At 42.0% G+C, this 14,508-nt stretch overlaps 1 protein-coding gene across 1 annotated transcript in view; it reads right to left on the bottom strand.

Moving 5' to 3' along the window:
- The window catches only part of Ppp4r4 (protein phosphatase 4 regulatory subunit 4), a gene marked incomplete in the record, with an annotated part of 101,853 nt that overhangs the window by 19,800 nt on the left and 67,545 nt on the right, over positions 1-14,508 (bottom strand). Inside the window, 4 exon segments of the mRNA XM_017802741.2 lie at positions 582-687; positions 8,535-8,717; positions 10,039-10,122; positions 10,836-10,912. Of these exon segments, the coding sequence (XP_017658230.1) occupies positions 582-687; positions 8,535-8,717; positions 10,039-10,122; positions 10,836-10,912 (450 nt within the window).

The raw sequence follows: 14,508 nt of genomic DNA, 5'->3' as shown, positions 1-14,508 counted from the left end.
TATACACACACACACACACATATATCTGTATATATATGTTACGAATGTTCCTAGAATTAGCACCTTATAGATTTTTGCCTAGAGTATAGCCTTTAACAAATTAGATTTTTGTTAAATTTTCTAAAAACATTCAAACCACCAAAGGTCACCAGATTTACATTCATATGTATTGTCAACACTATTCAAGAAAAAAAAAGCCACATTTTGTTCACTGTATTAATATTGAGAACAGCATTATAAAATAAATGATTGGATTCATAAATATTCTATTCATACTTAGTTTCAAATGCTAATTCATTAGGGTAGAAACTAGACTTTCAACATTAAGCTTATATATTTTCTCAAATGTTGGAACTCATGAAAGAAGACTCTAATTACATATTACTTTCATTTATCACAGATTTCTGATGCTACAATAAAGATTTCCAAAATACAAATTAACCTACAAAACTCAAATAAAAGCACACAGTATCACCATCAATTAATTTATGCTTACAAAATGATATATAATGTACATGAGGTATGATTCAGGCCAACTGCTTTAGTAACTTTTTCCAAAATAAGAGACAAAGATTACTCACGTTCAATTAACTTCTGAATGACCTCATGCCTCTGCTCTTGTTTACGATTATATCGCAGAAAAATGCACAGAGTTCGTGATGCTGCTCTTTGGACAGGTAAGACATTCTTAAAGAAATAAACAGGAAGACAATTATGCTAGCCTAAGATACATTCTCAACAACTATCCCCAGAAATCAGTTTCAAGCTATTGACTGAAAGAGGAGCGTTCGCGTTCACTGCCTTTCGGACTCCAAGCTCAAGCCTTCAGGAGTGGTCTCCATCACTTAATGCACCACTCAGGTGAGTCAACACTCCATCCTATTCCAAAGCTAACGGAACTTCACAGTCACGTTCAAATCATCCACGTTTGACTCTTATTTCCTTGACACCTCATCTTAAAGGACCTGTTTCTCAAATATGTTTCCATCATCCATCCTTTCAGTCACTGGAATAGCAACTATTACTTTGCATCCAACAAACATTTCCAAGAACATACCATGTGTCAGCTACATCGCAAAAATGTGCCACTTCTAAAACATGAATTTAGAGATCGCAGAACTAGATGTGCATTTGAATGATTTTGCTCGGTCCTGGATCTTCAACTTCAATATCATGCAGTAAGAGCTGTGGTCTGGGATAGAGATAAAGCTTCAAACCTGAAGGATACAATGCCAATCACTCTTATTGGGACAGATGAGGACCCAACTCTCCCTAACGGCACTGGGAAGGTGTTAAGAATTATTAAAAGCCCCATTAAACTTTTAAAGCACTATTAAAATCAATAATAATGTCAATAAGCTCTTATTATAAGTACTCCTGATGTCTATTTTCCTGTAAATATAAACAAATAAATATTCAATAAATAAATAATAAATAAAAGCAAGCTGGAGGATGGGGTGATGTAACTCCTGATAGCTTAGAAGTCTCTGGTCTGTCAGTCCAAAGCCGGCTGGAAGTCCCAGGACAATGGCAGCTGCTTGCTGTCAAAGCACAACTCCAGTTCCTGGAGGTGCAGGACTTTCCTTACAATCATCTCTATCCAAGCCAGAGGGGAAATGCTACTTCTAGTGGCCTAGGACAAGGACTGCTGTGATAGTGTCAATGGGACAATGCCATGATTGGTGTGAACACAGTCCTTCATTTACATGAAGGTCTGCTGTGACTGGTGCAAATGCTGCTTTTCTAGCTGTGAGAGCCAACTGTTCAACTCTGTGAGCCAAGTAGGAGACACTCCTCCATGCTGCTTCCCTTGACGCTGCAACATTAGACTAAAAATGGGCCTCCTCTGAAGGGCTTTTCTTGCCTCTTACAATCTTTATCATTAGTTATTAATAGTAGGGCAGGCTGAGCTGGTAACATGCAGAAAGAAGAGGAGGGGCAGAGACTGCACAGCAGCTGGTGGCTGAACTGTGGAAGTGGTGCCACCCAGAGCAGCCAGTGCATTTGATGGCTGCAGCAAAGGTAGGAGCCACAGGAGCGGCAGCAGAGCACAGTGGATGCCCCGGCTGTGACATGTGCAACAGTTCCCCAGCAGCAGCTGCAGCTCTGGCAGTGGTCTCAAAGACAAGAGGGGGCTGAAGAATTCAGGACAGGAACAAGGGAAACAGCAGGAGGACAGAGATGGAGACAGAAGGTCCAGAGCAGAGGCAAAAGAGGGCAGAAGTCTATAAGGAGCTAGAGGAGAGGAAAACACAGGTCCTGGGGCTGTTGAGACATAAGGGCCCAGGGTCTCAGGCAGTTTGGGCCTAGGTGCTGTAATGTAAGTCACTCTCAAGGGCTGGGACTTTAGATGCCTAAGCACAGAAGCTGCAAAGCTGGCCACTGTCCAGGGCCAAGGAACCTCAAATTTCTAGGCCTACAGGAGAGCCATGACACTTGTCGTCATAGATGTAAGGATCTTGGCACCCTGGGCCTACAGGAGAGCTACAGTATTTGTCACCTTACAGTATAGGTAAGGGTCCAGGTGCCCTAGACCTGCACAAGAAGCATTGGACTAGACAGTGTAGCACCAGGTAGAGCAAAAGGACCCCAGCCAGCTGACTGGTAACATCACCAGTATGCCAAACTCTTGTCCTTTGAAGTCCTACCATGCCATTAAGTAGAACCTTAATCCTAAATGAATTCAACCAGTTATACTTTTCTGGGAATTAGAGCAAAAGAAAAATAAAAAACAAAAAAACTAATATAATAAAGAAAAATCTCTGAACCAGGTACTTTGTGTCCACTGTAAATTCATGTTTGCCACCTGACTTACATATAAATACCACAATATGCCATTACCTAAGATCCAAACTACTATAGTGGGACTCCTTGACATTCAGTAGTACTTCGAGATGGTACTGTACTGTCTGTCCCCCTCCATCCTACACAAGCTGTCTCCAGTCTATCTGCAACTAAGCTATGTGATATTTTAAACTGTTGGATATAAAAGGAAGGTATCTGCTATGGTTTAGAACAGACATTTTAAGAAATGTATAATTCTCATAAATGAAGTTTCTCATGCAACAAAGGGCCAGGAACACAAAAGGTCTCAAATGGCAAAGCACAGAATATACAGAATGCTGGTCCTTGGACAGGACTCCTGTATTAAACTTCATCCACCCAGGGCTCAGGGACCATGGCAGAAGAGGGGGTAGAAAGATTGTAGAGCCAGGGAGGAGGTGCATGACCACATGGAAAGAGTCCTACAAGCTCCTGGGACCCTGCTCATATGAATCTACAGCAATGGTGTCAGCATACACAAGTCCCATGCAAACGCAAGCAGACAAAAACTCGACATAGAACTGGGGAAATGGTCAGCAGACCCCTATCTTAGCTGAAGAAATATTGGCAACTTATTACTGCTAGGTGAAGAAGAGCTGATCTTCCTAAAGCAAAGAACTCCAGATAACCTGAACTTGCACTGGGGACACTAACTAACTTGACACAATACACCTTAACACAAATGACAGTGAAGAGTCAAAATGCAAGAGTCAGAATACACTGACTCCATTTTGGCTAGTTGTTTCAAGCAAGCCTGGGCATGTAAAAGCCTTATAAGGTAAAAACAGAAACTTCTGGCCCCACAGATAACAGTCAGTGCATTCCACTGCCCTAAAGACAGCTCCTACCAATAAGAACCCTCCCTGTACTTAGGGCATAGGACCATCCAATCATTTTAAAGGATGCTTGGCGCCGCGCAGGCTTCTGTGAAACTTCCCTATAAAAGCCTACCCAACCCTAGATCGGGGCTCTCGGTACGGATCCGATATGTCGGTGAAATCTGAGGGCCTGAGCTTAAGCCCGAAAAAAAGCTCTTTGCTGTTGCATATACTCTCGACTCCTTGGTGGTCACTTGGGGTCACGAGATCTGGGCGTAACAATAGAATGTATGAATTTCAGTGGGGGGGGGCTGTGGGAGGGTGCCAGTGGGGAAGGGGGTATAAAGATGATTAAGATTGATTGAAATGTTTTGTATGAAATATACAAAAAAGTTCAATAAAAATAAATTTAAAGAAATATACATAATCAGAAATACAATAGAACTTAAAATGAATTTTAGACAGTGAACTAAACAAATGCCTATTACTCTTTTCTTCCATTTGGTGTAGAATGATAGAATTTCAAATGCATGTATACCAGTCATATGAAAATATACTTAGCTTATACCTCATATAATACATATATTATGTCTTATAGTACAAGGCAAATGTGCTTTGTAGATGAAATCAATGACAAATATAATGTCAAAAGCAGGGGAAAAAAGGGGGGCGGCTGGAGAGACGGCTCAGCAGTTAAGAGCACCGGCTGCTCTTGTAGAGGACCTGGGTTCAGTTCCCAGCACCCACATGGTGACTAACAAGCATCCATAACTCCAGTTCCAGGGGATCCAACATGCTCTTCTGATCTCCGTGGGCATTACATGATATGGGTGCACTTACGTACATGTAGGCAATATTCTCACATACACATAAGAAATAAAAAAATAAAAAAAATTTTAAAGCAGAAAAAAAGGGGGGCTGGGAGGATGGCTCAGGCAGGCAAGTGCCTGGTGCATAAGCGCAAGGACCTGAGTTCAGATCCCCAGCATCCGCGTGGTATGTATGGGAGCAGGTACCTGCTACCCCAGCATTAGGGGAAGGGGTGAGACAGTGGATCCCTGAAGCTCATTGGACAACCAGCCTGGCTGAATTAAAAAGCTCTAAGCTCAGGAGAGGCCCTGTCTCAAAAAATAAAGTGACAAGTTCTCAAGGGAGAAACCTCACATTGACCTGTGTCTTCCAAATGTACACACATATACACACCCACATGAAAATGTACACACACCCCTCCACACACATACATACATACACCAAGTAAAAGTACTAAAAATACAGCTCGAAGAAGTTATAATTTGAACACAAAGAATAATGATTCCAACCACTTAAAACATGGTTTAATATCCTTTAAAATAGGTCTAAAAGAGGAAGTCAGACAAAAAATCAAAAGAATTCTTTCTCAGCATTAGAAGTGGCTGAGGCTGGAGTGATGGCTCAGCAGTTAAGAGCACAGCTGCACTTGCAGAGGACTCAGGCTCGATTCCCAGCACCCATATGGCAGCTAGCAACCATCCATTAACTTCAGTTTCAGGGGATCTGACACCCTTTTCTGATCCCTGTGGGCACTGTATAACACGGGAGCACTTACACACATGCAGGCAATACACTCATACACGTAAAATAAAAATTAAAAAATATTTTTACAGTAGCTATTGTATCAATTTGCAGCTCTAATGATAGGAGGAAAAGGATTAGGAGTTTATTTAGAAACTGTATCTTAAAATGACCAAACAATCCTCACAGATGATGCAAAGTACTTCTTCACAGAATACCATCAAATATGCCTAAGATATGATGGAATTTCAGGAGTTCAAGACCAGTCTGGGCTACAAAAGCCCCTATCACCAGAAAAAAGATGAAAATTTTAAGTCATTCTTTAGCAAGTTCTAATACATTAACTGATTCCAGCTATAGATGCTAAACTAGTGAGTAAAAGGCTAGTCACCGGGTACTCAGAGTGTCACGAAATCAACTGCAGGCCGTAAGGGAACAAACAGCGCCAGTGTCACCTGTGTAAGTCCCGCTCACTCAGAGTGGAGCAACTATCCAGATATGGTATGGTATGTAACACAGCAGTACAAAGCATTCTGCAGAAACACTTAACCTAAATCTCAGCAAGCAACGACAAATATCCATCACTTTACAAGAAACACAGAGAACAGAAGAACAAGTTAAGACCACAAGGAAGCAATCCAGCAAGGAGAGTCAGAATATTCTACCAGAGGACTAGTCTCTTCCAAACTTCAACGTCATGGCATCATGGGGAGCAATAAGAGGGTAAATTCTAGATTAAAAGAGAGTTGAGAGATATAACAAGCAGGCATAGATCTTAACTGGATCCTGAAATCAAACAACTGTCAAGTACACTTTGGCTAGATGGGGGGGCCTGTAATCCTAGCACACAGAAGGCAGAGGCAAGGGTTGTTTGAGTTTTAGGTCAGCCTGGCTAGACAGCAAGATTCTCTGAAACCACAACAAAGAAAAAAGTAATTTTTCATATGTAGGGGGAATAATTGGAAAACATTTAATATGGACTGGAAATTAAATGACACTTAAGAATCATCAATTTTGTCAGGTATCTCCAACAGTGTACAAATTGTGTGAAAACAGGTCAACTTGTAACCCTGCCACCTAGAATAATGACTGGCACAGGGCACTTAATAAAGCTCAGTGAGTGACTATTATGACGAATATGTAACTAAAAATGGAAATCTGTGTGTCCATTTTGAACACAGAATGAGCTATAAGAATCAAGCACTCGCTTTAAAGTGTAAACACATCTCATGCCGGAAGTACTCACTGACTCTCACTGTGGGCCACTTCTGTTCTCTAACAGGACAAGAGTACAGATGACTGTGTCTTCCTCGTCTCCTACACACCATTCCTACCCAATAATGAGGTTGAGACCAACAACTAGGCACAAACTCCATCGCCCTTATCCCCACCTATTACTGTGTCTAGTTAATTTCTTAATCCCTGCTTCAGAACACAAACCCCACCAGAGTTCTGACTAACTGGCACTCCTTACCCTAGCTCTGCGAAAGTGCCTCATACCCAGAAGGCACTCACGTAACTGCTGAATGGCACTGGAAGTTCTACTCAGTTTTCTGTGAGATGGCCTATAATACATTCTCACAAAAGAGGAGGTGTGAGCTGGCTCAGCATGCAGAGGCACTTGGCTGCCAAGCCTGACAACCTGAGTTCGATCCCTGGAACTCACATGGAAGGAAAAACCCAAGGGCGCCCACAAGTTATCATCTTCTGACTTCCATACATTCACTATGGCATACCCATAAAGGCAAAAGTGATAAAGATGTTACCATAGCAAAGATGTTAATGAAGTCAATTTTTAAAAAAACATTTATTATTTTCATTTTATGTGTACGAGTGTATTGCCTACACATGTGAGTGCACCTGGGTGGTGCAATGCCGCGGAGGTCAGAAGAGGGTTTCTGATTTCCCCTGGAACTGGAGTCAAGGACGGTTCGTAGCCGCTATGTGGGTGCTGGGAATCGAACCCGGGTCCCCTGCAAGGGCAGTCAGTGCTCTTAACGGCCATCTCTGCAGCCCTGAAGTCAATTTTTAAGAGTTACACCTACAACATAATCTCTCAGTTTTCCACTGCTGTATACAATAAAATTCTCGAGTGGTAGGAATTCCAGGGGTTATCTTACTTTCTTACTTCAGTTGTAAATAATATCAATAGTGTTTTTTTTTCTCCTCTTTAAATCTGTAAAGCTAAACTAGATATTGAATTTCTGAACTGATTCAGATTCTCATTTCCCTTTTGTTGAGAACAATGAAAAGTTAAAATACATTTTTTTTTTCAGATTCTAAAATAGAACATATGGAGAGGTTCCCCACCACACATGGAAATTGAACCTATGACCTCCTGAGAGCTGGTCAACCTCTACCACTGAGTTACACCCCCCAGTGGTTAGAGCTTTTTTTAAACTTCAAAAAATATGTTACTACCATGTCAGAGTATATGTGCAGTGAACTCTGGTAAAGAACCCTCCCCAAAAGGTTTTTACACAAAGACAGAGGGCTGACTTTATGAGGTTCAAATGCAGCTCTTCTGAGCAGCGATTCCTTACTCCTTTCACCATAATATAAGGTTATCTCAACTGAGCCGTCCATGTTTCAGTGTGACACCGACCATTACACAGTTCCCAGGCAGACACTATAAAACACAAAATGCCTAGACTAATCCGTAGGGACCTATGGGGAGACATGGGAATAAAGGCCCTGTCAGCATGAGACACTGAAACTGTGGGTGGTATCAGAGGGCATATTGGAGCAGAAGTCCCTTGGCAGTTGACATCTAAGTCCAGTCAGCATTCCTCTCCAGAAGAACTGTGGTGAGACTGAGCTGAAGGGCTTGAGATGTAGCTCAGTCAGTAGAAAACTTGCCCAGCATTCATGAAGCCCTAGTTCAATGCTCAATACCCCATAAACCCCATAAACCAAGAAGGATGGCACATGCTTATAACCCCAGCTTTAGAGGCAGAAAGATCAGGAATTCAAGGTCATTTTTACCTACATAGAAAGTTTGAGGGCAGCCTGGGCTATAAGATCTCTATTTCAAAAAACAACAACAAAGAAAAATTTGAGGTAAGTCTATCAACATGCCACCCCCCACACCCCACCCCTCCACCCCAGCTGCAAACAGAAAGGGTACTTGTGAGTTGAATCACAGCTGTTCACACCTCCATACAGCAGGGGGTGGAAGGGCAAAGGGCAAACTAGAGGAGAAGCAAAGACATCCTGACCTGGGGGATGCTACCCTCCCAGGCTGACTCAGAGGCCCCAAGCTCCTCACACTTTGAAAATGTGAATAATGTGCCCAGTTCAACCCCAAGTCCAAAAGTGTCAGGTAAAAGGTGCAGGGCTCACATTTGTCATCACGATGGTGAACATTCTTTGTAAGAAACGGTAATAAATCTGATCGCTGGATATGATGTGAGGCAGACAGGCATATTTCTGCAGCAGCTTCTCGTGGGTCCTCCACTTGAGAGAGGCTGCAGCTCGCTGCTCAGCGGCCGTGAGAGCCGGGATCAAGTCAGGCAGAGAGGACAACTGGAAAGAAAGGCACGCAAAGAGCCAACAGTGACCAAGCTCTCCACCTTCAGCATGGAGCCTCAGCATCACTGAGGAAGGGTTTCAGAGTTTAGACGTCATCCCAGTTCTCACTGTGATGGAGTTATCTGGTGAAACAAACACTTTGAAAAATTCTTAAGTAAAATTAGTGCCTGGAAATGAGATGTTGAGAGACCAGACTCCTTCCTGTCGGGTTGATTGCCAAGACTACTACTTTGCCTGGAGCAACATTTCTTACATAGCACTGCTGGCAAGTTTGACCTTCTAAATTCCCACCATTTATCCTGTTTGGTATTCTTGGAATATTCATTAATATTGGAAACATGAATACAAATTCCAAAGACAATAAATAAGAATTGTGGTAACATAAGAACTACTCTGTAGGAACTGCAGAGGACAACGGAGCCGCTAAAATGCCAGTGGTCTTTCATGAGCACTACTAGTGGCAGGCACTGCTTTATTTAGTTGCTTGCATGTTTACTATAAAAACAAGTTCAATGGCTAGATAGTACTGTATTTGAAAATAATCTTCCTTTAGAGATTTTTCCACTTCACTGAGTCACCCATAGAGCAGAAGTGCTGGGAACGAGAAGGCAGAAGAGTACGTGACCTTTTGTGCCTTTGGTCCACAGCGCAGTCAGTACCCACCCTGAGGAAAGAGTGAGGAACTGAAGGCCCTAGCCTCACTCCACCTGCTGAGTAAATCTAGTGGGTCGTGCCTATTACTTCTCGGCCTTCTAATGCCTCCAGGAAAGGACAGGAATTTGGCCTTTCTAATTAATTATCAGCATCTCATGGTGACTCTCCCAAATATAGCTCAGGGGCAGGAATGTAACCTACCTCTCGTCCTCTTTCTGGAAAAGAAGGCTCATGGAAATTTGGGGTTTATTTTATTTTATTATTATTTTTAATCATATGTATATGTCTGTGTCTATATGGGAGTTTGTACACACTGAGTGCAGTGCCTGTGGAGGCTAGAAGAGGGTATCAGCTCCCCTTGAAGCTGGATTACAGGTCGTTTCTGGGAACCAAACTTGGGTCCTCTGCAAGAGCAGAACAAGTTCTTAACCTCTGAGCCATCTCTCCAACCCCCTCATCTAAGTTTGAAAGCCAGTTGGAGATGTGCTACCTGCCATTCCTGGGTCCTACCAAATGCACAGAGAGTTGGACACTCACCACCACGAGGCTCAAGCACCATTCCAAATGTTTCCTGTGCATTCCTTCACTGATTCCTCTCAACCACACTGTAGAGTAGGATAATACTGACAGTTCAGAGAGTTTTCTGGTAGATGATATTTACCTTATTTTCTTGAACACTGCTTTCTCCACCAGTGGTCATAAGTTCCAAGATTTCTGGAAGATGATTTATAAGAGCATCTAGTACCTTTTAATAGAGATATTGATTACTTTTATAGTGGTTATTATGTTTTTTTGACTAAATTAATTAAATCCATATTTCAACTTGACACAGAAATATTATTGACCAAACGCATTTGGGGGTTGCTATTTTCTTAGTCTGCCGTCTTCTTGCTGAAAAGTCTTAGAAAGATTTTGCCCTCCCCAGTCTAGTTTTTGAGAGATTTGTGCATCTTCCATTGGTCTAAATTGGAGACAGCTACCTCACTCCAGCTAACATACTCAGAACTGCTTTCCAACTTTGGAAAGAGACCTACATCAGGTAATATCCTCAGGTATTACCTGATGAACTGAGCCTCGGTAGGCTAACAGTCATTTAGGTGAATGGGATGTACTAAATCCAGCATTAAAATGAAGCATTCAGAAATCTTCACAAGTACATACATAAGGCACAATACCCCCTAAACAACGCTAAAAGAAAAATACAACATGGAAAATGATTACAAGTATGTAAAATAAAATAAAAACCTGTAACAGAAAAATATAACACTTAATAGAAAAACTACAATGTATAAACACTAGTGGTTTCAAGGGCTGTCTTTTGTCCACTGGTTGACATTTCCTAAATTTTTCTTAATAAACAAACACATACTTCATTTTAAAGTTGAACATACTTTAAGTCCCAATTTTTTAAAAAAAGATCAACCCAATGTAATACCGAGGAATAAGAACTTGTATTACCTCCAGTGATTCATCTTGTAATAATGTTATCAGTTCTTTGTGTATTAAATAGACTCCAGAATTCAGAAGTTTAGATACCTAAAATACAGCAGTAAAGTCTCTTAGACTTGAGGCTATTTAATGTGAAAAATAACATTTTTTAAAAAAAACTACATCCTTGCTAGATATTCCTTCTAAAATAAAATAAGTTATGACACAGATATGAAATTGATTTCTTGGAAATGGCAGTTGTACAAACAGCCAGTGTTTTAGTCTGCTTCCCAGCATACTGCTTTGTGTAGGCGTAGGGTGAGACTGGGTGGGAAAGTACAAAGGGTGGGATTCCCAAGCCAGAACTTCTGCATCACAAGCCACAATAAGCCCACGGATGCCTCTGATTCACATTTTTTTTTTTTTTTTTTTTACTTTACAGCACAACTTTTTTTTTTTTTTATTTCATACAGCAGAATTATCTGATTCACATTTTAAAGTCTTGGAGCAATCAACAGAGTCTTAAAGACACCCAAGACACACAAGTTATTTATTCTAGTTCATTGTTTCTCATACAAAGCAACTTCTACTGGAGACCTCTAGTGACATCTGGGCATAGTAACTCCAACAAGGCAAAACAACTTCCTCATTCTAACTAATTTTAATCCCTGTGAGAGGAATTGCCAATCTGGACCAACCCAGCTCAACGTATTTGGTTTTGTTCCTCTAAACAAATTCAGGGCCCACAATTTTTATGTGTTATCAGTGCTCTGCACCCATGTCCTGCAATGTCTGTGAAGGTCAGAAGACACCATTAGATCCCCTGGAAATGGAGTTACTGACTTGTTAGCCACCATATGGGTTCTGGGAACTGAATCCAGGTCCTCTGCAAGACCGGTCAGTGTTCTTAACCACTGAGCCATCTGTCCTGCCTATTTCACCTTTTAAGTGTAATAGGAGGAGGAGCCCATACTATAATGAGCTTGAGTGAAGTTTTTACTTGGGGGGAACATATTTTAAAATCCTTTGCTTTAGGTTGTTTAACAAATGTTGGAAATATTTTCAAAATAGCATTTTTCTGCTGGGCATGGTGGCACATGCCTTTAATCCAAGCACTCAGGAAGCAGAAGTAGGCAGATATCTGGGATCTCTGTGAGTTCAAGGACAGCCTGGTCCATGTATCAAGTTCCAGACCAGCTGGAGCTACAGGAAGATCCTGTCTCAAAACAAACATACAAAACCCCCAAAGTAGCATTTTTCTGAAAAATAAGAAATTACAACATAGCAATTAACAAATATATCATTAATACTAGATTAGAAAACTTTAAAATCCACTGGTGGATTTTCATTATTTAAAAGGACAAAATAAAATAAGCCCTTCTTGTTTAGGAACCGAACATCACTCTTAGCCTACACACGTGGTACAGTATGGAAACTGGCCACCCAGAAAGTGTGCAGAACACTAACCTCCAGGCTGGCTCCTATCACAGAGGTTTGGTATATATATGATATAATTCAGTATGTTCAATGTGTGTGCTCTGTCTACTACAAAATATAATTAAAATGAAAGATGAACAGAGGAGATTAAAATATCAACCTAAATAGCAGCTGAAGTATTACACAGACACTGCACTCTCGGAGCCCCCTCCTGTAGTTTTCCCTAGGTTGTGTGTGGGAACCAGCAGCTGAGGTATTACACAGACACTGCACTCTCGGAGCCCCCTCCTGTAGTTTTCCCTAGGTTGTGTGTGGGAACCAGCAGCTGAAGTATTACACAGACACTGCATTCTCGGAGCCCCCTCCTGTAGTTTTCCCTAGGTTGTGTGTGGGAACCAGTCTAAATGAATATGTATCTCGCAGACTCCAGTGGGAAGTACCTTCTGCCCTTCCCTTTTCTTCCTCCAGAAGTAAACTTCTGTAGGTACAGCTATAAAGATAATATAACTGTGCAACATGACAATTATTTTAAACAATTGTACCATTTAAGGAGAATCTCTCCTGAAGTTTGTACAATGAACATAAACTTCATCCATGTTATAAAAGTGCTATTTTAAAATTTTTATTTTATTTCTATCCTTTGTGTGTATGTGCATGTGACATGTGTTCACATGTGTGTGAGCACATGTGTATGTGTACAGGTGCACGTGCACATGCATGTGGAGGTCGGAGGTTGATGTCGGCTGAATTCCTTGACTGTTCACCACCTTCTATACTGAGGCAGAGTCTCTCACTTAAATCCAGAGCTCATGACTCAGCTAGTTGTCTCTACCTCCTAAGGGCTGGGATCAGAGGCAGGCTGCCATGCTCACCTGGCATTCACATGAGATCTACATTCCAATCCTCACACTTGCCAGACAAGCACTTTACTTAAGAACCATCTCCACATCCAGAAAAGTGTTATTTTAAGGAAGCAAAGAATATTGCTCAACAGCCAAAAGAATCTTAAATAACATCTGTAACGATCTGTGAGCATCCTGCACACTCTCGGCTAATTGAGCAGTGCTTTGACAATGGAAGCACAGGGCAAGGGAGACGGTGAGGAATTCCTACTGACAATAAGCACTACGCCATTTATAAAGAAAGAACATATTTTATCATACCAATTATGATGAGGTTGTCATGTGACTATTTTGAAATTGACAAGTTTTAGCCTATGTATCCTGAGGGTTAGTATAAATTGTCAACAGGACAGGATCTAGACTCGCTCTAGGAGTCAAACCTCTGGACATGTCTGTGAGGGAAGTTTTAGATTGGGCTAAGGTTGGAAGACCTACCCAGTCCTCGTCAGCTTCAGCTGTCAACTTGACACAACCTAGTGTCACCTGGGAAGAGAGAGCCTCAACCGAGGAATTCCTAGATCAGAATGACCTGTGAACATGTCTGTTGGACACTGTCTTGATCAATGATTGATGTGGAAGGGCCTAGCCCATGTAGGTGACACCATCCCTAGGCAGGTGGGCCTGGGCTGCGTAAGAAAGCCAGCTGAGGGCTGGAAAGATGGCTCAGCGGTTAAGAGCAATAGCTAATCTTGCAGAGGACTCGGGTTCAACTCCCAGCACCCATACGGCAACTAGCAACCATCCTCCAGTTCCTGGGGATCCTACGCCATCTTCTGACCTTCACCAGCATTTACATGCAGGCAGGCAATATACTCGTATACATAAAATAAAAATAATAAAATTTAAACAAAAAGAAAGTTAGGTAAGCTGAGTGGGATGACGCACACCTTTAATTCCAACACTGGCAAGGCAGAGGCAGATGAATTTGTGTGAGATGGAGGCTGGCCTGGTCTACATAGTGAGTTCTAGGCCAGCTGGGGATAAGGAGGACTGTCTCTCAAAACAACAACAAAAATACAAGAAATGAGAAAGCTGGCTAAGCAAGCCAGAGAGCGAGCCAGTGAGGAGATTCACCCATGAGTCCGCTTCATGCTCCTGCGTGAGCCAGTGAGGAGATTCACCCATGAGTCCGCTTCACGCTCCTGCGTGAGCCAGTGAGGAGCACTCACCATGTGTTCGCTTCACGCTCCTGCCTGCATTCTTGCTGACTGACTTCCTGAAAGGATGGACCGTGTGACCGAAGTATAGACCAAGATAAATCCTTCCTTCCTCCACACTGCTTCTATTCATGGTGTTTATCACAGCCACAAAGACGCAAACTAGGATGCATACTGACTGTGGGTGGCAGCACCACGGGCTGGGGG

The sequence above is a fragment of the Nannospalax galili genome, unplaced genomic scaffold, assembly GCF_000622305.1.
Source record: "Nannospalax galili isolate Female #2095 unplaced genomic scaffold, S.galili_v1.0 scaffold86, whole genome shotgun sequence".
Classification (NCBI taxonomy): domain Eukaryota; kingdom Metazoa; phylum Chordata; class Mammalia; order Rodentia; family Spalacidae; genus Nannospalax; species Nannospalax galili.
Note: the sequence above shows the minus strand (reverse complement) of the source record. Positions and strands in the feature narration are given on the sequence as shown.